This window comes from Danio rerio, chromosome 2, assembly GCF_049306965.1.
Source record: "Danio rerio strain Tuebingen ecotype United States chromosome 2, GRCz12tu, whole genome shotgun sequence".
NCBI classification, from domain to species: domain Eukaryota; kingdom Metazoa; phylum Chordata; class Actinopteri; order Cypriniformes; family Danionidae; genus Danio; species Danio rerio.
Genome location: NC_133177.1, coordinates 34,628,767 through 34,653,754, shown reverse-complemented (window position 1 = coordinate 34,653,754; position 24,988 = coordinate 34,628,767). Strand labels below are relative to the sequence as shown.

Here is a 24,988-nt window from a genome sequence, read left to right as displayed (position 1 = left end):
TTAATTAAATAAGACTCAGATAATCCTAAATCCTATTAAAATAAAATTATATAGTACTTCAAGAAACATACAAATGAAGAAAAATTAACTCAAAGTTGTATTAAAATGAGTGAAATAAAAAAATGGAAAGAAATAATATCCGCAGGAAAAAAATGTAATAATGTGACTTCAAGAAATTGCAGGTAATATTTTTGATCAATTTATAACGTTATTAGAAAACATCTTAATTGAATGAACGTTAGCGGTATATTTAGGACTTGTGGATCTTATTTGGGTTTTCGTGTCTGATAAAAAAAAACTGCTCTGGCCAAACGCTCAAGCGAATACGTTGTCATAGTAACTGTAATCCAACGTCATTTCCTTTGATTTAAAAAGCCTCGAGCCATCAGCAGTAGAAGTGTAGCCTGAGGTAAAGAAGTGTTGGAGATGAATTCTGCTCCCCCTCACCGCCGCCATCCAAACTGAGGTCCACCTCCACACGGGACAAAGGCCATTTTTTGTGTCACCTCAGTAAACACCGGGCGTTTGGATGTTATGGCCGAGTCGAACAGCGCAAGTTTCCCTCACTCGACACCGAACGGGTCCAGTCGCCACGAGAAGAGTTTGGGTCTCCTCACAGTCAAGTTCGTCACCCTGCTCCAGGAGGCCAAAGATGGGGTGCTCGACCTCAAAGTGGTGGGTTAAAACACATTTACGAGCCGAATGAATGAGTGACGAGAATGAATGAAAGTCGACAGGCTGCGGAGTTCAGTCAGGACGTACACAAAGAAACTCTCTCACCTGAGTGAACTTTCGCCGTAAACTGAGGCGTTTAGTAATAGAGTTATGCAGAAACATTAAAGCTCTGGTTCGAGGTTGATTAAAAGTGTTAAATGAAAGATCGAAATGTCGTGTCTTGTGTCAGGGGGGTTTGTACAGAAACCCATTTTTCTCTCACAGCAGGTGTTTGTTACCTGACGCTTGAGGCAGCAGAGGCGCAACATGTAAAAACATTGGAGAAAATTTTACTCAGCCTAAAACACCTGTTACTTTCCTCTAAAATGTACTAAATAAAGCACCTAAACGATATACAAATTTAATTTTGCAAATCTGTTTATATGTACAAATGAGATGTGCTTAACAGTGTGCGAATTATACATTGACATCTGGGGCGTCTGCTGTTAAGGTTAGTTTGTGCCATACATACTTCAGTCATTTATGTATTACATCTAGTTTGTTAATCAAACGTATTTAAGTTTTCAGCGTTTTGAGAGATATATTTTGTGTTTTCTGACCTATAGTATTCCCTGATTGGCTATTTCAAATGTCACTGTAGGTTAAACTACAAACTATGCATCTAATTTGATTTTATTTTCAGGCTAAATATAGACACAAACACCTATTTTACGACAAAACAAAGTCTTATGAACATGATGTCTGTTGGTGCTCCAGATCTGCCACTTTTTCCAAATAGTCTGATTGGTGCAATTATGCATTAACAATGGTTTGAATCATTATAGGGGTGGTTTATATTAAATATTATATTTATTACTAACATTAGTATTTAAAAAGCAAATCAGAGTGGAATATTTCTCAATATTAAAAAACTATTAAACTATTAATATTAAAAACTAATTAGGGGGGTCAATCCCCCCAAAGCCCCTTAAAATTTGCACCAGCAGGTTTGGGATCTGTTGTTTTGGTGTAGTTATTCATAGTCTTGTGATTTTCGTACATCAAAAATAAAAAAAAATCAAATTTTAATACATTCACTTTAGTTGCTGTGCTTTCATAATGAAAAATTACAATTTAGAAAAACTGCAAAGATAAATGTTTTTCATGCAGAAATGAGGTACAAGTGAAACTTTTTTGTGTGTTGTTTGCATGAGAAAATACATTTATTATCATTTGGTCATTTGATACAATTAGTTAACTTTAGTTTACAATTAGTTTTTTCTTATTAAATTGTTATTTTTATTTTTAAACAGTTATTTCACTTATTCATGATATCGGTTTGGATATGAGGTGGTATATATCAACACAAGCTATTTTGGGTCCCGCAAATAACCAATTCCTGTTTTCTAACTGCATGATTGCTTATAATGACATTGTGATTTATTTCCATAGGCTGCTGACAGTTTGGCTGTCAAACAAAAGAGGAGAATCTATGACATTACCAATGTCCTGGAAGGCATTGGACTCATTGAAAAAAAGACCAAAAACACCATTCAGTGGAAGTGAGTTCAAAGATTAAGATGTGCCACAAAGTGCTGATGGTACTGACGTATTGTATTTATGTATACAATATTTCTTTATGTAATTATGTGCATTTTTTTTAAATGTGTGCTAAATTTGCACCATGCATGCTCCTTTGCATCCATCTCCAAAGCAGTTGCTTTATCTTGTTTAGGGGGGAGAGTACAGGCTGCCAGCCTCAGGAGGTTCTTGAGCAGGTGGAACTTCTCAAGGCGAATATCGCTGATCTGGAGCTTCAGGAAAGAGAGCTGGACATGCAGAAAGCATGTCTGCAACAAAGCATCAAACAACTGAATGAAGACCCCTACAGCTGCAGATATCCTTACTGTCAGTAGGCGTTTCCATTAACCTTCAAATTATGCAAATTGCAAAACGCATCCAATGGAAATGTGTCCATTAAAAAAAACTCCTATATTGCAAAAAAGCTTTTGCGCTCACAGAAGGTGGTTTTTACGACAAGTCATAAAATGAATCTTTCATAAAACTAAAATGTAAACTTTTTTTTTTTTTTTTTTTTTTTTTTTTAAATACAGGTAACATGGAGTATGTAAAATGATTAATATTTATGGTTTGGTTGGCATATGATAGGATATGACATATGTGTTAATCCAGAAGTTGTTTAAATGTACTTTAATTAATTTTATTATGCAGAGGTTAGCAATGCAATAAAGGCATTTTGGGCATGAGAGGCTGTGGCACATTCACATCTACACCAGTTATCATACTGTTCATTTAGATTGCACAACTGTAACAGTAGGATATCATTCTAAACTGAAAAATGTCTATCAATCCAAGCAAAGTGCCTCTGAAAATAAACGCACTTTATATACGTAGACACACAAACACACATGCTTGTGCTCAATTCAAATTCAGTTATTCAAAAGTCAATTTTATTTAATTTTTTTACTTGTACAAACTATGTTAGTTCAGTTTTGATTGTATTCACTTTTTATTAGTTTTACAAAGGTCCTTATATGTGTTGGCTATATCTACATATAATCTATCATAGTTTTCATATAAATTAATGAGGCCGTAATATTATGGAAATTCTTATTTGTGTCTGTTAAAAAATTAATCATTCCTGATTCACAATAACAGGAAATATAAGGAAAAAGTCAGTCGAGATCTATTGTCAATGCCTGGCAAGAGTTACAAACCCATTTTCAAACATTTGGATGTCTCTGTATTAACAGACAAAAATAAATTGCCGATCTTCAGACACATGAGTGTTGCTTATATTTGGTCTAATAAAGATTAATCATTCCATTCCAAGAATACCATCCCAAAGTTTAAGCACAGCTACTTCATGATTTTTGGATGATTCTCTGCCAGTGATTCAGGTCACTTTTCTAAGGTAGATGGTATCCTGAAAAACGACTACAACAACATACTGGATGAAAAACTGGTATCACTGTGTTTACCCTGGCTCAGTCCCGCGCGTGTCACCAAGGTACGAAACGTGACACAGACAGACACACAAACACACACGCACGAACAAACGAAACGAACGTACGTTATGAAAATGATAGTTGGTTGTACGGTTGGTGGTTCACTTACATTATTTGGTAGGATTACATCCACATCAGAAGTGAACTGTACCAGAGTTCGCATGAACCGTACCCCAGATCACTCAGATTTGGGTACGGTTCACGGGTGCACACCTGAGTTCAGAAGACATGTTCACACTAGCTAAACATACCATACTATGATGTCAAACGTACCCGGGTGCAGACCAAAAGTACTAGTGTGAAAGCACCCTAAGCCTTGATCTGAACCTGACAATTTTTAGAGAGAGTTCAAGACCAGAGGGCTGTACCATAAAGCCTGATTAGCTGCCTAGTCACTTAATTTTCAGTTTACTTTGCACCAATTTTGTATAACAACTTTCATCATTCTTTGTTGCCATAGTATTATGGAGATGCTGAGCTGAGCTACCTTCATAGTACCTAAAGCTCAAAATTGTTTCAAAGTAATCTGAAAATTAACCGGCCAGCCAGCTAATCTGGCTTCATGGTACAGACCCCTGGGTTTACGCTCAAAATTAAGCCATTAGGCCATAATTGTCAACAAATAGAAGTTTTCAGACATCCAGACTTCTTGTGGAGATGAGAGAAAAGAAATGACTTTTCTGTTTATTATTTAAAAGGGGTATGAGTGATTCTGAACATTGTGATTTTAAATGTTCAACAATAAATTGACTGTGGAATATCACATTTCTTCAAATATCAGATGTAATTTTTAATTTTTTTTAGTTGCTATTTACATTTTAAATATTTGAAAGTAATATACATTTAATTTGTGACAGAAAATAATTTTAAAAACCAGTTTAATGAACACTTCAAACCTTTTTTTAAATATATTCCTAAAGTGGCCTTAATAAAGAAATAAAAAAATTACTTGAAAAGAAAAACTAAATCTAACCTCGTGATAATGATTCAATATAATATGTGTTTACCTTAATTGTAGAGCTGTTTGTGTGTTCATCTGCATAGATTTATAGGTATTGAATTTTGTCTTAATATAACTAGTCCCTTAGTTCACTTGACCTTTTAAAAAAATTATGTATATATTATGCCACATTTAAACCATGTCTGTTGCTAGTCTATATATAAAGGTGTGTGCAAATGTGAAATCGAAATATGCCTAGTGTATGAGTCACAAGCACTAGTAAATTTTCCCCCCTCATTCTCGTCTGATATTCCTCCATTTTGGGGTGGGTCTTTAAATGATTGTCAGTCCCAGAAAAATGCCATTGTCAGAGGAGTGCACCTAATTACATGTTGAATGCAGTGCTGGTTCTTGTTTGAATGTGTGTTGGGTATTTGAGTGGCCCTAGTCCAGTTTTTCCAGTCTCTAATCCAATGCGGTTCATTCTAGAGTTTCATAACCCTCACCCCACCAGTTATTCCACTCTGGATCAACCTGGTTTAATCATAACTTTAGGTTTTTATCTCAAAACTTGAAATGTTATGGTACTTACAACCTAAGACGGCAGTGTCCAAACTTGTTCCTGCAGGCCACTGTCCTGCACAGTGTAGCTCCTGCTCTAATTGTACACACCTAAACTAGTGTGCACATTTACTTGGTGTGTTTCATTTGCCCGCAGGTAGATTTCAAAGTACTCTTGATGGGGTAAGCTCAAGGTAATGATTGTGTCAGGACCAACTTCACATCTATTAGAAACGTTGGGATGTTTAAAAATGGATTTGATAACCCTGACTTAAAGGGATATGATGATGGGGGGGAAAAAATCTATTCATTTACATTTACAAATTCAATCTCCCAAGATTTGAAGCATTGACATAGTTGTTTACCCTGTATGTTAATAACCAAGAATGTATTTTTGCAAACAATTGCAAAGTTTTTTTTTTTATTATTTATTATTATTTTTATTATTTTAAAATTTTTCTTATTACTGTGTCCCTTTTGGGGCTCTGTATCATATGGACTTTTCTGACATGAAAATGTGCAAGATGGTTGAAATTTTATTAGCCGTTGGTTCAGGTTCCTTAGTGTTGTATACATACAGCTATGTGATGCATGAGGACATCTGTGATGCGTTCAGCGGAGACACTCTTCTAGCTGTCATGGCACCATCAGGAACTCAACTAGAGGTCCCAGTGCCTGAAATGGTACGATACACCAACACCAATGCATTTGTCTTTTAGAGCAATTTTAAGGTTTAATCTGAAACATAAATGTGAAATTCATTTAACCTTTTTCTCCTTTTTTTTTGGTCTACAATTTTGACAGGGCCACAATGGTCAAAAGAAGTACCAGGTGAACCTGCGAAGTCACTCAGCTCCCATCCAGGTGATGCTGATAAATAGAGAGACGAGCTGCTCCAAGCCTGTTGTCGTCTCGGTTCCTCCTATAGATGACATTTCTTCCATGCCGACTCCTCCTAGCACTCCAGCTGGACTGCAGAGGTTCCCCATCTCCTCTATTGATCTCTGTGATCAAAAGCACGGCCTGCTTAAAAGTCCTGCTGCAGAGCACCAGCTCACACCATCCTCCACGTCCCCTGATGTGCACATGGGTAATGCCTTTTTATTGGCCTTAATACTTACTGTGTGACTGATGTTTGTAATACCTGTCATTGTTCTTTTTGCATGTTTAGATTTGATGAGGAAATATTTTTATTATACTTTTAATAAGTATTTATGAATATATATTACTGTTGAGAGTTTGGGGTAAGTGTGATGTGTTTTGGAAGTCTCTTGTTTATTTAATACGTATATATAAGAGGATAGCTATGTAGTTTAAATTAATGAATTTTCTGTCAATATGAAATGCTGACATTACTGATCTTGATAAGCAGTTGCCTCATGTGTCATAAAAGTCAATAAAAAGGTGAATAATATATTAAAATTATTGCTATTTTATTATTTTAACGTGTAATTTAGATTTTTTTTGTGATGATAAAGTTAATCTCCTTGTAACCTAGTTTTTGTTCTTTTTGTTGTTGTTCTTGTTATTGAAGATGTCATCAATAATATATTACTTTTTTACCTGAGACTATGATTAAAAAGTTCAAAACCGCAGCATTGAAAACTTAATGTTTCTGTAAGATTATAAATGTTTTGCTGTTTTTTTTTTTTTCTTATAAAAATACAGATCCTCAATCATTTAAATATAGTTTTTTTTCCCCAAGAATGCAACCCAGAGTCACCTGCCAGTCAGTGTTTGTTGATGCAGAGCTCTCTAGGAGGTCCTGAAGAACAGCAGAGGGAATTGGGAGGTCAGGATCTACAGTCCATGCTGGAAGAAATGAGGGATGAGAGAGAAGGTGATCAAGCTAATAAAAGATTATTCCAGAGTATTTTTTATGCATTTATTTGAAAATATTGAACAGCTTTTTTTCCCTTCCTCTAGGAGTTTCTAACCTTATTGATGAATTGATGTCCTCAGATGGTAAGTAAAAATAATTTTGTCGTTTATCTGCATTGTTGGCCTTCTGAATGGCCTCTTGTGGTCACAAGGAGTTTACTGTTGTGTGCTCTCCTTATCAGTTAATCATCAAGCTAGCAGTGTAGATAAATCGTTTTAATATCTCCCCACCAAAGGAGGATGGATTCCTACAGCTGAGTGATGGTTCTTCTCAAGGCCTTCCTTCTGTGCATGACTTTTATTATGGGCTCATTTTTAGCTTTGAGATGTATAGCAATAGAATCTAAAATTAACTCCTTTTGTGAACTTCAACAAAAATGTGCTATTTTTCCACAAAATTTCGAGCTAACAACAGCAAAAATATTAATATGCTTTTAATAAGTATTAACTTACCATATTTATTTATTTATTTTTCTTTTAATATTATATGTAGGTATGTGTCTATGGATCACATATAAGACTTCAGATCTTGGTGTCTGCATTTATAAATGTGACTATACACATAAAAGGCTAATTAAAAGCAAGTGTATTGTTTACTTTATTGTGGAAAAAAATAAACAAAATGCTTAGTTTAAACCTTCACTTGATAAGAAATATTATCAGATTTTTAACTTGGTATGCTAAATCATTTTCAAAAGATTAAAAACTTCTTGCTAAAAATCAAGTGTCAATTATAAGGATTTAAACAAATATTTTGATTCTTTAAATATGTCATTAAATTAATATTGTTCTAAATGTATCTAGTAAGATAGTGACATTTTAGTGAGTGTCTTCTGTAACTCATGGTACAAAAATATAGGATGTTATTTTTATTATTTAGGGAACATTTCATAAAAATGAAACCAGACCCATTCTAATGTATTGACCTTATTCTTCGCATACGAGCAGGCGCAGCCATTTGAATCTCTTTGGCTCGAGACTTCTGGTCTTATTCACTTCTATTAATTTTTAGACGTTAAAACAACTTGTTGTGCTGCTTAATGTTGCAAACTGATATTTTCTTATTATATTATTTTGCTTTATGTGTATAGCCATGGACACACTTGTTTGTAGAGCAAGTAGTTTGACCGTTTTCTGCTGTTTATTATTCCAAGTCATTTCTCCCATAAGCAACTGAATCGAAAGTTCCAGAACAATCGCAAAATCGAGTGCGCTTCCCAATTTAAAAATAAGGTCAATAGAATTATAATGATAAAAATAAACTATATTACAGATATCATGCTTTTTTCGTTCTTTGGACCTATGTGTGTATCTGTATCAGGGTTTTCCTGCATAGAGGATTAAAGGGCAGCTACCTCTATCAATTTTGTTTTACCTAAAATTAGATTCTCATCTTGAAAAAATCCTGAAAAATGTATTATTTTATCACAAAAAATAAACAGCAACTATTTGCATTATTGGTAATACAAAATGTTTTTTTTTTTTATGTTTAAAAATATGATTATTGCCATTTTTACTGTGTTGATAAATAAATCACTTTTATTGTCACATCCTCAGCTGCATGTGTATTATAATGAGCAGAAATCTTTGCCATGATGAGATGAAAAAAAAAAAAACTGAAAACAAAAAACTGACTTTTGAACAGGAAGACAGTATGTGTATTTCCAGTTTGTTTTTGTACATGTAAATTGGACAAACCAAATAATTATTTTTTTTTTTTTACTCTTGCCAGTTTTCCCATTGTTAAGACTGTCACCCAACCCTGGTGTGGACTACAGTTTCAACCTGGATGACAACGAGGGAGTCTGTGACCTGTTTGATGTACAGATTCTTAACTACTAGAACATGATTCGTGTCACACTGATCCACACTTTATTCTCAAAGGACAAATGCAGAGGTAACGAGTCTCTTTCCCCCACTGCCAACGGCTGCATTCCTGCCACACTTCCTGAACCTTGAACTTTGGCTTGCACTCAGTTTCACATTCATTCACACTTCATCCTTAGCAAGTCTTTAACAGTGTTGTCCTGTCTGCTTTCAACCATGACTAATGTTTCAGAGAAAGAGACAGGAAAGATTGAACCCTCCCACCCAAACTGTAGACTCTATTGTTATTTTGTTTGATACAGTCGTTAGTTTGGTTTCATTTTTTTGTATTTTTTTTACCTCACCCATTGTTCCCGATGAGTGATGGTGCATTTCATAGAGGTGAATGGAGGGAAGCCTGAATGTAATCTGAGGAATTAAAACCACCCAAACATGATACACTTTAAGATTTGGCTGTTCACTTGTTGGAACATGTGCCAAAAACAATCTGTTTTTTTCTTATTCATGATACTAAAGTTCTAACCTTTATATTTTTTTACCACATATTGCAAGCAGTAGACATGAAAATGAATAATATTATTTAACAGCACACATAACGATTTGAACAGTTTGATTTGTTTGTTTCTTAACTATTTAATCAGCACTCCACTGTGTATATTTATATTGCGTTTTTGTTTGTCTTTGTTACTGACTGCCATGTTGGTATATCACTGTTGTTCACCTTGTTGTGAAAAGCTGATTTTTGTTTGTTTGTTTGTGTAGAGGCAATCCTAACTATTTAAAAAAGGGAAATGATTATAATTTTGTACTATATTGTTCTTTAGAGGACATAAAGCTGCCTTGGATAATCTTTGTTTCTACATTGCATTCCAAGATTGTGCCTTACACAGTTTGTAAGTAACTATTTTCTTTGTATAGTTTTCTAATCAAAAGAGCAATGTTTTTTTGTTCTGTTGCACATTTTTTAACCAAAGTTTTTTATATATGTGTGTATGTATATGAAACGCTTGTTATTGCTCAAGTATTGTGATCACTTATGTTTGGTGTTGAAAGGTTTGTTTGTAGCACTACAATATAACACACATGAAGCATTCTTTTGAGTTGTCTCACTTTCTCTCTATTTATTTATCTTTCTTAAGGTTTTATTTGTTTCACACACAGCAGTGTTTGGACAGCAGATTTAAAAATGAAAAGGGCTATGTCATTTTTTAACAAACCTAAGTTATGACCTTAACAGACCAGAAGGTGGTAGCAAAAACACAGATGAAATTTCTTTGCTGCCTTTTCTTTTGTACCTGCAAGACTTTTCTTTTTTTAACTAAACCAGTTGTACTGTTTAATATTTAAAAACAGTTGAACGCTATCTACTTTATACAGTAAAAGAAACTTCATTAAATTATTTTGATGTAAATGTGGGGTTTTCTCGTAAACGTGTGAAGTAACTTAAGTTTACTCGTTTATTCACATAAACAAAATTATATTAAAATGTATAACATATATTTTGGTTTTCCTCAGCTCCCCAAACAATAAAACAGGGCTCATAAAAACTGAATTTTAAAGATAACGAAATTGTAAATTGTATATATTTTGTAAAAATGTAAATATTATCTTGCTAAGACATGTTATTAGCTGATAGTGATATAATGTTCCTATTCGTTCTGTTTTAAATATTATATCAGCACCAAATTGAATATTTTTGCTCGGCCTAAATAAAATTTTATTTGCTCAAGTATGACTATGGCACAGAAAAGCCTATATGTCTTATTTTTTTAGGATATAAACTGTTTATCTCCAGTTCCATATGCTTTTCTTTGTTGGAGTATCATTTGAAAATCAGTTAGGCCTTTACATGTATGGTGGAAGATTTGTTTTGTAAAGGTTTGTTTGGATTGTGCAGCTGGAGTTAATACAAATGAGATTTTACCCTCGTGACCCATTGAAGTGAGCCAAGATTTTTGCAGAATGCTAATCTGCGTCTCCTGAAATTCTTTCAAACATCTTTGATCATTGTGAAACTAGATATTGCAGAACTGTGCCAAAACATTTCAAACTGAAATGGTGCAGATGTGCAAAATGACCAATCATGCACTATGATGTTATTACAGCCAAACGAAAAACACCCTATGATTTAAACACTGAATGATCAAAACAGCGAACATGATGAGCTTATGTAAACAAGAACATTCTTCCATAATAATGATAGGGTCAAAAACTGTTTTCTGTTGTCTTTGTTCTGATAGGTTATTCGTCTAGAGAGCGTGATTCTGATTAGTCAGTTGTGGTATTTAGTGCTTTGATATTCATTCATATTTGCTGCTTTCTATGGAACTAGTGCATCCTGGTTTATTAAAGTCATGCCAGCAATATTTTACAAGTTTAGAAAACTTCTTTTTATTCATAATTTTGCAGATGGTTATGTAGAAAAAGATACATCACACACAGTCTTGAAATCATCTTTCGTACGCATAAATGCAAACTTTCAGGTCAGTCTATTACTTTATTCTTATTCATGCATGTACAAATGGTGTGAAAGGCAATCAGGACCCAAAGTTTTTACATTTTATTGTCATCACACCGAGCTTGACCATGTTAAGGCAGAGCTTTGATCATGCAGATATGCTGATATGCTTTGTGCTTGCAGGACAAAATTTCATAGTCTTTCATAACTTGCGTGGATCAAAGTAACTTAAGCACCTGATGACATAGTTAAGTCTTTTTAAGAAGTCTGCAACTCTCAGACCGATACTAGACAGAGCTTGAGTTTTTTATAGTGCAAGCATGCAGATCTTAACTAGTGTAGAGGAAGCAATTTTGTATTGCTCCTTTTAAGTGTGCATAACAAAGCACAGACTGATCTTATTAAGGTGGCAATGTTAAATGTATTTCTAGTTTATGCCTAAATGCATTTCAACTATGTCAGGGTTCTCTCACGGTGAGCCTAGTTCGATTCACGGCTCGAGGTCCTTTGCCTATCCTTACCCTCTCTCTGCCTCCCACACTTTTCTATTTATACTGTCCTGTTTAAAGGTAAGAAACCCCTATAAAATAATAAAAATTAAAAAAAGATTTCTGGCCCTGATTGCCTTCCATATCATATCAATTGTCATGAAAACAAAAAATCTTGACGTATGCGTATGCCCCTGCCAGTATACCATTATGGTATGCAGTCCAAATAAACATGGCGTCTTATATGTCTACCCAAGCATGCTATGACTTGAATCAACCATCAATCCACACAAGTCCATGTCTCTCATATCACTCCGCAGAGCTTGATCTTTCTTTGTTGTTCTTTTCGATACCAACTCGACTGTTGACATCTTGCGTCTCAGCATTTACTCGAGAAAGAATTTACTCTTCTGGTCAAAACGCTCTGAAACAAAGCTCCATTCTGTCACTTTGTGTACACATTTCCAAAGCTGCAGATGGTGCAGATCCTCCACAGTCTGGTAAACATCTACAACTCTTCATTCCTAATGCTCAAATGGAGAAAGTGCTGGTGTCTCGGGAGTGCGAATGAGAATTCAATGAAATATTTACTTCCTGTTGCTCCCTCGCATGTGCCAACCTCCTTCCTCTGTCTCCAAAGTCTTTGGCACACTTCAAAACATGCTGTCTGAAGGAGGAACCAACGAAAGTATATACAACAGGATTTAGACAGCAGTGCGTAAGTGCCAAGCTCTCTGTGATCTGAGTAGCCCAATCCAGCTTTTTACTAACCCCACAGTGAGTGACAAATGTATACATGATATCTAAAGCCCGGCAGAACTTAACCACATTGTAGGGCAACTGCGTGACCAGGAAAACTCCCACCATCGCCAGCAAAACACGGATGTACTGCCACTTCTTCCACTTTCTATCCTCTGAGAGCTTCAGCAGAGCTCGACCTACACGGGTGTAGCAGAACAACATCACTAGTAAAGGTAGCAGAAACCCAATCACTACCTCCACCATTTCCAAACTAGCTTTAGCCCTGAGCGCCATGTCTGACGGATACATCGCAAGGCAGCTTTTTTTATGAGGGAGTTCTCTGACTGTTGAAAACACCAAATCAGGGATGCCGAGAAGAAACGCAGCCATCCAAACCACCACACAGAGTTTTCCACAATGCTGCTTTTGAAAAACACGTCCAAGGCCTTGGTTTCTGGATCCCACCGACAATGCCAAATACCGATCCATGCTGATGTAGGCCAAAAGCATCATGCTACAGGTGAAGTTGATGGTGTACAGACCAGATACGAGTTTACAGATGGTTATCCCGAGCTGCCAGCCATGGACCGCATCGACTGCCCAAAAGGGCAACGTTAGGAGCAAGAGAAGGTCTGCAACTGCCAGGTGGAGTATAAATGTGTCAGTCATTGTTTTCAGTTGCTTGCAGTATGCATAGACTGCCACAATCAGAGCATTGCCTGCTAAACCAATCACTAGAGATAAGCCAAAAACAGCTGGGAGGAAGATTCTTGCAAAGGAGCGAACGTCGCCTTTCTCGCAGATGGTCTGATAGTCATCATAGCTGAAGTTAGAGCTGCTGTTTTCATACTCTGGGTAATCGTAGAAATGCTCCTCGGAGTTCTCCATTCTCTGAAAATGAAAGCAAGGTTTAAGGGGGTTTTTATACATTCAAAAAAGGCAAGTACTTGATCTGTCCTCTACTTATCATTTACCTCATGGATGTACAAGAAGGCGTTAAAGGCTATCGCAAAGCATTTAGCTATACAGCGCAGTTGGGAATCTGATTGTCAACTAGAAGAGGATGTCAAACAGAGTATGACAGAACATTTTTTTATTTATTCATATTCTTTTCAGCTTAGTCCCTTTATTAATCAGGGGTCGCCACAGAATAAACGGCCAACTTATCCAGCAAACCAGAGGAAAACCGGAGCACCTGAAGGAAATCTACGCATACATGACAAGGTCCACACAGAAATGCCAACTGACCCAGCCGGGACTTGAACCAGTGGCCTTCAGCCTTAATTGTGCTACCCACTGTGTCAACGTGATGCCCTCAGAACATTTTGTTCATCTAATAACCCCAATCACCAATAGATTAATCCTGTCTTTTGTCAAAGAACCTACTGGACCCCACTCAAAAGACATTGTATCAATGCCTCCTTTATTCCTCTCTCTGATAAATGTCCTGACCAGGATCTTGGATCTTTTTTCATGTGATGTGGAATTTGGAAAGATACCAAAAGTTTGGAATCCAGTATGTGTTATGTTATCTAAAATTATTGAATATCTTGTACCAGTGAATCCTTCCATTCTATTATTCAGCGATTGATTCTACGTTGAATCTAACAAAGCTACAAAAGCTGGTTGTCTGGCTGGCTTCAGGACATTATAATGTTGGAATCATCCACAGCTTGAGTGAACTTGGTACAAATGAGTACATTAAAAAGATCTGGACATCAGCTGCTGACAAAATCTCTGTGTTTATTGCACAAAAACAATGATCAGGATCCAGAATGATTGCCTTTTATATAATTGATACTTGATAATGTATTTTTATTTATTTATTTTTTTCTGTCAACTTCTATTCGTTGGAGACCCCAGTTTAAATAAGAGACTGCATGATAAAGGGGTGGGGTAGTTGAATTCATATATTTCATTATATATATATTTTTAGGGTGCATGTTTTATTAACAATAATAAAATAATAATAAAACGGTGAGAATTGCAAAAAACAAACAAAAAAAAAAAACGCAAGTACTGATACAGTTGAAAAGCATATGGTTGCCAGACGAGATGTTTTACTGCCTCAGGCATGTAACAGCCATTCCAAACATTCCCAATCTTTATTATCAAATGCCCTTTTATGCATGCTTCAAATCACAGATAAACTGAAAGAAGGGATGCATATCAGTTAAATGTTGTAAACACTCCCAAGGTTTCCTGCGCAAGCTTATTTACTAAAAGTTACACGTTTCTTATTAAAACCACTTTTCATGTTTTTATTTTTCTCTTTTTGTCTGAACGCGTTGCCAAAGATTCTTAACACTTTCAATTATTTTAAAACTTCCAAATTAGTTTAATGTAATTTAGCTTATTTAAAGACTATAAATGTGTTTTATTTCATACTAATCTACAAAATTGAAAACCAAGAGTTATTTTCAAATAGCAGATATGCACGTTTTTAAGGGTTCATAATTGTTTATCCTAATTTATTTCTTTTGTTTAAGTCTTATCTGCCAAACTGCATGCTATTTCACCAGCTAACATCTTGATCTTATTAAACTTCTACTTAAAAACAAAATAATCTTCTAAAACTGAAAATGCCATGCCTTTCTTACCTCGAAAGGGTTGAAGCTTTGCCTGAAGGCAGAGTGGATCGTTTCTGTCTGCTCTTCCTGTAAAACAGTCTGTTTACTCTGACTCATACATGAAGGGTTTGACTCCCACACCTCACCATACACTCAGCCAATCTGTGATTTAAGTAAGTTTCCAACAAACATGCACAGCAAACATGCCCACTAAGTCTTACAGACACAATATTAGACTGCACATGAGATAAAAACTGTAATGCATAGCAGGCTCAACTGAAACAAGATGGTCATATAATCAAAATTGAATATGCATGCACTTATTTCATGCACATTTTTTTTTATTTCTTTAAAAAAAGTGTTAGTATAAATCTTTTGTCTCCAGAATGTGTCTGTACAGTTTCAGCTCAAAACATCCATCAGATTATTAATTATAGCTTTCAGAATACTGGATTTTCTGCTCTGAACTCAATGTAGCTTTTTTTTTTTTTTTTTTTGCCTGTGCCTTTAATGCTAGTTCTCCCCATCAATGTTTCTCAGTAAAATTGCTGTAATTCTTCACAAACATGCATTGTTTTAAAAAAGTTTCACATTTAATCACTTGATCACATTTGATGATGACTGATGATCACAGCGAGCTGAACAGATCTTATTAGTATGTTATATGTGTTACTAGACACGTTAGCACGGGTCTGTCAATCAGTTCGGTGGGCCAGGAAAACTGCACTCTACGTCATGTTGTGCCCTAAAAATGGGAGGAATTCGGATCCTATTTTAATGTCAGGAAATTAAAAAAAGAGACTTATTGTGTTTATATCACCCTATATGATTGTGGACACACTATACCTACACTCAGTTCTGTCCAAACTGCTTATAAAACCTGATTTTCATCATAGGTGCCCTTTAAAGTTTATATTGATAATAATAATAATAATAACAACAACAACAACAACAATAATAATAAAGAATTATTCATTCATTTTCTTTTTGGCCTAGTCCCTTTATTAATCTGGGGTCATCACATTGTAATGAACGGCCAACTTATCCAGTATATGTTTTACGCAGCAGATGCTCTTCCACCTGCAACACCTTTACTGGAAAATGTCCATACACACTCGTTCACACATACACTATGGACACTTTAGCTTACCCAATTCACCTATAGCACTTATCTTTGGACGGTAGGGGAAACCGGAGCATCTTGAAGAAACCCATGCGAACACGGGGAGAACATGCAAACTCCACACAGAAATGCCAAATGACCCAGCCGAGGCTCAAACAAGCAACCTTTTTGCTGTGAGGCGATTGTGCACTCACTGCGCTACCGTGATGCTCTTTTATTATTATTATTATTATTATATAAACAATCAAAGTTGAATGTACATGCACTTTTTATGCAAATTTCACTTTTTATGCACTTTTTATTTTCTTTGAAGTAAATTTTATAATGTAAACATTTAAATTTATTCTTGTGTAAAATTATGCATTTATCACACTGAATGAGCTAAACTGAACTGAACTGAACTTAAACACTAAAACCTGGACCACACTGTTCCAGTTACTATGACCATTTATGTGAAGCTGCTTTGACACAATCTAAATTGTAAAAGCGCTATACAAATAAAGCTGAATTGAATTGAATTGAATTAGAAGAAAAATGTGCTTGACTTGTTTGTAGTCTAAAATCTGCACAACTTTTTTCTTTGCTTTGGTCAGCAAAATTGAGGAGCAAATTAATAATTATTTTTTCCCAACTTTACAACATTAGTTTGTCTAATAACTGTAGGTGCATTTTAATATTTCAATCTGGCTCCGTCCTGATTTTTAAAATGCAGATGTTTGATTTCATTTCGACATTTATTCATTTAGCAGATGTTTCTTTCTGAAGTGACTTACAAATTTAGGATAAAAGAAGCTTTTAAAATCATTAGACAACAGCAATATATAATTGCCATGAGAAGTCCAAGTTAGTTAAGGGTTTTTATTTTGTGTATTTCTATTATTTAGGGGGAAAGCCTTTTAGAGTCTAAAGTCTGCTCTGTTTCCATTAATATCTGTGTGGGTGCACTTGTTTATTTTGCACGGTCGCTTGCGGTTGCTATTTGTTGCTCAGTGTGAATGCAGTGGTTCTGCACAAAGGCCAAGCGTGATTTCAAAATGTTTACCAGCTCATTTTAGATGCTTGAATAACCACCAAGTTCAATGGCAAGGAAATAGTTCATAGTTCCTATGAAAGATTATGCTGGTAAGAAAGAAAGGGTGTTGCTTTGCTTTCGACCGCCAATGTGTTTTGACAAGTTGGCAAGAAACATATTATTTCCTACGCCTTATTTAAGCTAACAACTTCTCTGGCACATTTAAACTGGCAGAACCACTCAAACACAAAAGAGGAGTAATAGTTATGTCGTTTTTGTCAACAGTGTCATTCTTTCATACAGTAGAACTGTCAAACCTCTACAGACAGCTGTTCTTCGCCTGCAATTTCCACTCGCTCCACACAATAAAAGAGTGATTTTTATGAAATGCTTTATTGTAAATATAATATAAAAATCAACAGGCATCAATTAACATAGTGTTAAAAAAAAAAAAAAAAAAGCCAAGCCAGGCCTCGAGTGCTCCTCTCTTGGATAAATGCTGCCGCTTAGTGTCCACTTTTAGCTTTACATAATCAAGCAAATGCATTTGCTTAGAAAAGATGGCAATAGAAAGATAAATGAATACTTTCACGAGCATAACCTGAGGCTTACACACTTTCTGATATATGGTGATGTGTGCCTGTGCAATTCCTTTATCAGGGAACCTGTAACGAGAGAGCAGAGACTGTTAAACTTAGTAGCTTTTTTTCTTATTTTGTAAATGTGTTGCATTATTTTATACCTGCATGGGGAAAGACACAGGATACATTTAATGCTTTAACTGGTTGGTCAGGGTCTTTTCCCTCCTGCAGTCTCCTCTCTTTTGGCACGGACAGTCTGCTGCGGCTTTAAAGTAGGAGTTCAGTGTTAAGCAATATAATATTGACCAAAAATGGCCGTTGCTGAGTTTAAATGGCGTGTTGATGGAGATCAGTGAATTGGATTTACCGGGTCTTGATTGCTTCCTAAAAGGCTGAATTGTGCAGGACGTGGTTTTTTCCGTTTGTTGTTTTTGTTTTTCTCCTGCCTCTTGACGCGGAGGTTGACGTCTGACTGAGATTTTAGAGTAAAGCAAGTCAGTACTTTTAGAATATAAAATCATTTTACTGGAAAAGTGTGTCTTGAAAATGATTTAGGGGTACACATTTTGCATTAAGATTCTTTCGCTCAGTAAGGCTGCAATTAATAATAAAAAAAGAGAAATGCAATAAAAATAAAAAAATATTATGAAATGCTATTTCAATTTCAAATATCTGTTAAATGTAATTTATTCTTGTTATACAAAGCTGAATTTGCATCATTACCTCAGTGTTTAGTGTTACATCCTTTAGAAATCATTACAATTTGCAATTTGGTGCTCTGCTATTGGCACTCTATCATAAATAATGGTGTTTATAGAATTGTTAATAACATTTTTCAGGGTTTTTGATTAATATAAAGTTAACAATTTGTTTGAAAAACTTTTGTAATGTTAGAAATCTATGTGCTTTTCACTTTTGATCAGTTTAGTGTATCTGTAATATTTAGAATAACTTTTTGAAGAGTACTATATAATAGTTTCCTCAAATATAAAATGCACACATATATATATATATATATATATATATATATATATATATATATATATATATATATATATATATATACTTCTGGAGAAAGTCTTATTTGTTTTATTACGACTAGAATAAAAGCAGTTTTTTTCTTCTTTTTTTAAAACCAATTTAAGGTCAATATTAGCTCTCTTAAGCAATAATTTATAGTCGATAGTCTACAAAACAAACCATCGTTATACAATAACTTGGCTAATTGACCTTTAATTGCACATTAAGCTGAATACTATTATCTTAAAATAATATCTAGTAACACATTGTGTACTGGCATGTATCATGTCAAATATTTATCAAATATAAAATAAATCAGTTATTAGAAATTGGTTATTAAGATTATGATCTTTTAGAAATGTGTCAAAAAATATCTCCATTAAACAGAAATTGGAGGGAAATAGGGGGACTAATAATTCAGGGGGGCTAATAATTCTGACTTTAACTGTATGATCTACAGTATATATATATATATATATATATATATATATATATATATATATATATATATATATATATATATATATATATATATATATATATATAAATGCTGTTTTTACTTTTGTGAAATATTTAAATGTATTATTTAATTTTACCTTTGGCCCTCCATTGTCTCGTAAAATGGAAAATTGTCCTGATTGTGGAGTTTTTTGGTACACATGTTTGCTGTTTTCCTGTAGATCATAAAAAAAATTACTTTTTCTAGTGACACTTTTCTCTGCTTGATTGATCTCTGCTTTGGGCAACAATTAAGATCACAGATAGAGCTGCCTGTAAGCTGCAGATTATATACTTTGACCGATCTTTAAAAAGTTATTTTGTAAAGTACTACTGCCATTTACAGTTGAATTCAGAATTATTAGCCCCCCTTTTAATTTTTTTCTCTTTTTTTAATATTTCCTGAATGATGTTTAAAAGAGCAAGGAATTTTTTATTTTTAAGAATTTTTATTTTTAAGAAAAAAAGTAGTTATAAATTTTTAAAAACCATTTTAAGGACAAAATTATTATCCCCTTTAAGCTATTTTACAAACCATCGTTATACAGTAACTTGCCTAATTACCCTAACCTGCCTGGTTAACCTAATTAACATAGTTAAGCCTTTAAATGTCACTTTAAGCTGTATAGAAGTGTCTTGAAAAATATCAAGTCAAATATTATTTACTGTCATCATAGCAAAGATGAAATAAACCAGTTACTAGAAATTAGTTTTTAAAACTATAATGTGTAGAAATCTGTTGAAAAAATCTTCTTTCCGTTAAACAGAAATTTGGGAAAAAATAAACAGGGGGCTAATAATTCAGAGGGGCTAATAATTCTGACTTCAACTGTTAGTAGTAACCCAAGAGAGATCATCATCATCATCAACCAAAGCCCTATAATCTTCTTTTAGATTATGAAACAGCAGCAGCTGGAAAAAAAAAATCATTTCAAAAGATTTTGCAAAAGTGACAGGACACTTACTCTCTGTGATGAAGCAACTGACTTTTCTTCATTTTTCTCCTCTGTCTGTCGTCGCACTCTGTACATCTTAAAAAAATCATTGTTAAAAGACTTATTAAAAAAATATCTGAATGTGTATACAACTGAGCTAAAGTAGTTATGAGAGGACATGTGGCTCTGTTCAGAGCTCTCAGTATGGATTTGTTTATTAATACCTCAGTCAAAAATGCTCAGTTGCTAATTAATCAAATTATTTAAAACATAATTGCTACTAAAATTACCTTAATTTCAAATATTGTATAAAATAAGTCATTGGTGCTGCCAATCACTTTGCAAAAACCAAAAAAATCAAATAAAAATACCTGTTCTATATAATAAATAAATAAATAAATAAAATAAATGTCCTTTTTTACCTTCCAGTATGAGCTCAGTTGAAGCACTGCCAGCTGAATTTACCACTAACCTGAAGCTGAGGAATATCCTCCTCATCAAGATTCGGTGGCATTTGTTTGCTTGATTCAGTATCAATTTCTTCTCCATGAAGACTGGAGATGAGCAGGCTAAGACACAGCAGCCCTAGTTCCACACACACCTTCATCCTGTTGCTTTTCTGCAGACCAGACGCACTTCATCTCCTCTTTATACTCTCATTTGATCACTACCAGATGTCCCGAAAAGGGGCAGTAACACATTTGGCCTGATGAAAACATTTTGAAACAGCATTCAACAAGCATCTTTGCTTAGGTATGCAGTGATCTTCTGTCTAATACTGGCAGATGAAATGTATCATGCGTGTGTGATTCGTCTGGCCGAGGGCCAAAGAGGGGGGCCAGTGTATCTCATAAGACTCTTATTATTGCAGTTTATCATCCAGCTTTCAGTTGTGCTTTTGATTTATAACTTTGATTGCAGTAGATGGTATCTTGAAATATATAAATTTGATGATAAAAAATGATTGAAAAGAAGTCTGTGGACCGAGAAAGAGTGAGGTGGGAAAATTTGGCCTTCGATTTGTGTTACTCTTTCCAAACCAGCTGACTGGATTTATGCATGTGATAAAGATTAAGTCTGAAAAAGTTGAAGCATTAGCTTTCCCTACAGCCTTAATATGCGGATCAGTTGACAATATTTCTGTTTTACTGCTTATATTAGGTGGCTTTTGGATGATCGAATAACAAGTACAGTAGACACATTCCCATTTACGCCTTCTGTTTAATCCAGACCTACTGTATGGTCCTTTGTGACTTGTGTGATTCAACACATCCTACAATGTTTAAGAATATATGGCTGTGGAGAATTATGTGTATGGTGGAGATTAGGTGGTCTTTTTTGCCTGTTCCAATTACTATGACCTTTTGAGGATTGAAACTGTTTGGATGGGCTCAAACTATCTTTAGAAGAATTCAGAAGGAGTCAGGCTTAACTTTTAAACTCTCTTTATTTTGCATTGACCATTTTTCTATTATTTAGTCAAAACAGCTTTGTAACAGGTGTAAACAAGCACTGGTTTTAGCTGGTCTTTCAACTGGACCACCTTACTAAATAAAACCAAGACCAGAAAATTGAATTGAGTCTTATTTAGACAGTTTTACGCATTAATTTACTGATAAGATTTTGTTAAATGCCATTATTTTTATAGGAGCAAAACTGTTTTGGTATATGTCAATGTGCCAAAAAAAAAAATTTGTTTCTACACTATTACTATAATAAAATTAATTTTTTTTTCAAGGTAGTGCAAAATTGTGCTTTAAGTCATTGGTTATCACATTAATATTACATAATAAATAACCTATGGTTTATTTATTAAATGACATGACAAGAAAGCACAAACAATAACAAAACACATTTGAATAATATCAATTAAGCAAAATTATAATATTCCTAAATAAAGAAAGAACTGACTAACAGACAAATGCATGGATGAAAGGAAAGACAGAAGATGACAGGATGGACAAATGGATGAACTGACAGATGGATTGATAAATGAACAGACTAGAGCTAGCAAGAAGCAAACAGAGAGATAGATAAATGTTATTCTTTAACATTATTCTTTAAGCTATTTTTTTTAAATGCTATTTAAATTAATTAAAATGAGAGTTTCTCTTTTAAATATCGAGACTATAATAAGTAAGACGCCATTCTCAATATGTTATGACTGTTCACCATGTCCAAGAGTGGATTAGCGGCACTGCAGTGGTCGAGAACAGGAGGTTGGCAGAATTCTGGACTAGTGTTCATAAATGGCTTGAGACCACACTAGGTGCACGCGCTCTCTCATTTCCCGCGCTTTCTTCTCATACTCTTGACTTTTTTGTCAAACTTGTCAAAATGTTTACTTCGAGCGTGCCCGAAAGACGCTGACCGTATCGATTTGACGCGGACATACATAATGAGTTTGACTTCAAATCTTGACAGCTTGGCAGCCGCTGGTCGAAGAGAGCTGACGTAAGCGACTGAGCTGGAGACGCGACGGTGAGTGCTGCATCCTAACTAGCTCCTCTCAAAATACATAACAGTTGTTGTTGTTTTAGATCCTCCTTATAGACTATTCCAAATATAAATGAGCCAATGCGATGTGATTATATGTATAACATTGTAATATTGTTACAACAATAAAAATTCTGTCATCACTCACTTTGTGGAGCACAAACGATTATGTTAAGCAAAATAAAATGTTCAGTCTCCATTTGCTTTAATGAATCCTAGGGATGCCTCTAAACTGAATGGGGACTAAATGGTTAGATGTGACAGTTGTGATCTTCAGAAAAGGCATGACCTGAGAGTTTTCAAACCAGTAGGCTATAGATTTCTTTCTTCTGTTGAACTTTTAAAAATGTGAAAATGTGAGAAGTTCTTGTAACAAAGCAGTAGCTGACTTCTTTTGACTACTTTGGAAGTCAGAGAAAGGACTGGCATTGTTTCAGACACATCCTTCAAAATATATTCTTTTATGTTAAGCTAAAGAATAAATTCACAAATATCTGGAAAAGAATTGAGGGTGAGTGATGACAGCATTTTCAGTTTGGGAGAAACATTCTTTTAAGTGTTGCAGCTTTCTGACAGATAAATTGTAGTTATACCTCATGGGCAAAAAGCTCTGTGTTTGCTTTTACTGTCAACTCGACTGATGGATTTAAGGTTGCTGAGAATGATCTGTTCGTTTTGCTTTGTGGTTAATGAAAGCCCATGGGTTTGTTTTTTTAAACTGTTGTGGATACCTGGCCTGCATTGTTGAAGTTTATTATTGTATTTATTCATTTTGAATGAATATTTTTATTCATTTTAGTTTTGGTTTCAAATAATTAAAAAAAATGTAATTGTGATGTGTTATTAATCATACTTTAATAATATAATTTGTTTTTGAATTCTTTCTATTTTCTATTTAATTTAATAAATATAATTATGAGGGGCGATGCATGTAAAGCATAGTCAAACCCTTAGGGGTATTGTACAATGAAAAACTACCCATTTTCGTGATATGTTAGGACTCAGATTTAAAGGCCACCTATTTTACCCATTTTTAAAGATTTAATATGTCTTTAGTGTCTCCAGAATGTGTCTGTAAAGTTTCAGCTAAAGACAACCATCAGATTATTTATCATACCTTTCAGAATATTCACATTTTCTGCTCTGAACACTATGTAGCTGTGTTTGTTGCCTGTGCCTTTAATGCTTGTTCTCCCCGCCCACTGTTCCCTCTGGCCTGTCAGAGTGTGCCTCAATCTCTGCCTCGGCTGTGTCAGATAAACAGCACAGTGACAAACATGAAGGAAGTAGATCTTGCATAGCGTTTGTAAGAAATAGTAAGAAATTTCCCAATAATAATTTGATGCATTTGCTTTGGAGTTAATTCTGCAACGATGAGTCGCACACGTTGTTACAAAGTTTATGCACACACACACATACAGCGTGCACGTTCAACTTTGCATTTTTTTTGTACATGTTAATATACACTACTGTATGAATATCTGTTACGTTGATGTACAAAATACACCTGATTTAACTTCCACAATTCAGGATTGAAGCGTCTTCTTTTATAAATGTACTAACAGGCGGCTGTGCTGATAAAGTAAAAAAGGGTAAAATCCCTTCAATTCATTACAAACATGCACTGTTTTGAAAACCTTTCAAATTTGTAAAAATCATTCTTGATCACATTTGATGATGATTGATGATTACAGAGAGTTGAACAGATCTTTTAATCCTGGTTGCTTTGCGCACGTCCTGTCTTGTTGATATGATTCTATGCATTAATACAGAGACATGTTAATGTCAATCAATTCTGTGGATGGAAAAACTGTACTCCTATATCATAGTGCGGTTTTCTTCAAAATGGGAGGGATTTGGATCCTATTTTACCATTAGGAAATAAAAAAGAGACTTATTGTGTTTCTATCACTCGAAAATGACAGTGGACTCACTGTACCTGCACACAGTTCTGTCTAAATACCTTACAAAAGATGATTTTCATTATAGGTTCCCATTAATAAAAGAAGAACACACTGGTGAATAAAAATTGCATTGTTGGGAGCCTTTACCAAATCTGGGCCTTATTGAGTCTACTGCCTGATTAAACAACCTTATGCAAGGGGGTTTACTTCTGAGTTTTGCAAGGCAGTGTATTATGTTGATTTCATAATGGGGAAAAATGTATAATCACA

The 24,988-nt window shown here is 34.6% G+C and overlaps 4 protein-coding genes across 10 annotated transcripts in view; 2 read left to right on the top strand and 2 right to left on the bottom strand.

The window, feature by feature from the left end:
* The first annotated feature begins 364 nt into the window (after positions 1–364).
* e2f5 (E2F transcription factor 5) lies at positions 365–9,985 on the top strand. 2 transcript variants are annotated; one of them, NM_001197300.1, is made up of 8 exons: positions 365–675; positions 2,107–2,216; positions 2,390–2,551; positions 5,759–5,867; positions 5,989–6,274; positions 6,890–7,024; positions 7,111–7,149; positions 8,798–9,985. In NM_001197300.1, the coding sequence occupies exons 1-8, from the start codon at positions 535–537 to the stop codon at positions 8,905–8,907; spliced, it is 1,092 nt and encodes a 363-aa protein (NP_001184229.1). In that variant the 5' UTR covers positions 365–534; the 3' UTR covers positions 8,908–9,985. The 2 variants fall into 2 exon arrangements, with proteins under 2 accessions (NP_001184229.1, NP_991178.1); NM_205615.2 differs by lacking the exons at positions 5,759–5,867; positions 5,989–6,274; positions 6,890–7,024; positions 7,111–7,149; positions 8,798–9,985 and having other exon boundaries at positions 2,390–3,493.
* A 1,390-nt stretch (positions 9,986–11,375) lies between these two features.
* On the bottom strand, positions 11,376–15,393 carry ackr4a (atypical chemokine receptor 4a). The gene is made up of 2 exons (XM_005163464.6): positions 15,180–15,393; positions 11,376–13,470 (listed from the first exon to the last, which is right to left on the bottom strand). The coding sequence occupies exons 1-2, from the start codon at positions 15,264–15,266 to the stop codon at positions 12,370–12,372; spliced, it is 1,188 nt and encodes a 395-aa protein (XP_005163521.1). The 5' UTR covers positions 15,267–15,393; the 3' UTR covers positions 11,376–12,369.
* A 2,252-nt stretch (positions 15,394–17,645) lies between these two features.
* Positions 17,646–20,939, bottom strand: si:ch211-106h4.12. 2 transcript variants are annotated; one of them, XM_009298593.4, is made up of 6 exons: positions 20,791–20,939; positions 20,349–20,414; positions 19,482–19,559; positions 18,233–18,337; positions 18,027–18,130; positions 17,646–17,949 (listed from the first exon to the last, which is right to left on the bottom strand). In XM_009298593.4, the coding sequence occupies exons 1-5, from the start codon at positions 20,923–20,925 to the stop codon at positions 18,074–18,076; spliced, it is 441 nt and encodes a 146-aa protein (XP_009296868.1). In that variant the 5' UTR covers positions 20,926–20,939; the 3' UTR covers positions 17,646–17,949; positions 18,027–18,073. The 2 variants fall into 2 exon arrangements, with proteins under 2 accessions (XP_009296868.1, XP_009296869.1); XM_009298594.4 differs by lacking the exon at positions 19,482–19,559.
* A 1,294-nt stretch (positions 20,940–22,233) lies between these two features.
* Positions 22,234–24,988, top strand: part of myripa (myosin VIIA and Rab interacting protein a) — a 37,822-nt gene continuing 35,067 nt past the window's right edge. For all 5 annotated transcript variants that reach the window (XM_073926995.1, XM_021467551.3, XM_021467553.3 and 2 more), the window contains exon 1: positions 22,234–22,799. The gene's annotated coding sequence lies outside the window, so the exon portion shown is untranslated. The remainder of the gene's footprint in view (positions 22,800–24,988) is intronic.

What these genes read in the sequence shown, in the direction of transcription:
- e2f5 (NM_001197300.1), top strand. Translation starts at nt 535, where the DNA reads ATGGCCGAGTCGAACAGCGCAAGTTTCCCTCACTCGACACCGAACGGG. An exon ending in GTCCCCTGATGTGCACATGG is followed by an intron (nt 6,275 to 6,889) that starts GTAATGCCTTTT and finishes TTTTTCCCCAAG; the next exon opens with AATGCAACCCAGAGTCACCT. An exon ending in AATGAGGGATGAGAGAGAAG is followed by an intron (nt 7,025 to 7,110) that starts GTGATCAAGCTA and finishes CCCTTCCTCTAG; the next exon opens with GAGTTTCTAACCTTATTGAT.
- ackr4a (XM_005163464.6), bottom strand. Translation starts at nt 15,266, where the DNA reads ATGAGTCAGAGTAAACAGACTGTTTTACAGGAAGAGCAGACAGAAACG. An exon ending in AAAGCTTCAACCCTTTCGAG is followed by an intron (nt 13,471 to 15,179) that starts GTAAGAAAGGCA and finishes TTTCATTTTCAG; the next exon opens with AGAATGGAGAACTCCGAGGA.
- si:ch211-106h4.12 (XM_009298593.4), bottom strand. Translation starts at nt 20,925, where the DNA reads ATGAAGGTGTGTGTGGAACTAGGGCTGCTGTGTCTTAGCCTGCTCATC. An exon ending in GAGACAATGGAGGGCCAAAG is followed by an intron (nt 18,338 to 19,481) that starts GTAAAATTAAAT and finishes CTAAAATCTCAG; the next exon opens with TCAGACGTCAACCTCCGCGT. An exon ending in TAGGAAGCAATCAAGACCCG is followed by an intron (nt 18,131 to 18,232) that starts GTAAATCCAATT and finishes CCTACTTTAAAG; the next exon opens with CCGCAGCAGACTGTCCGTGC.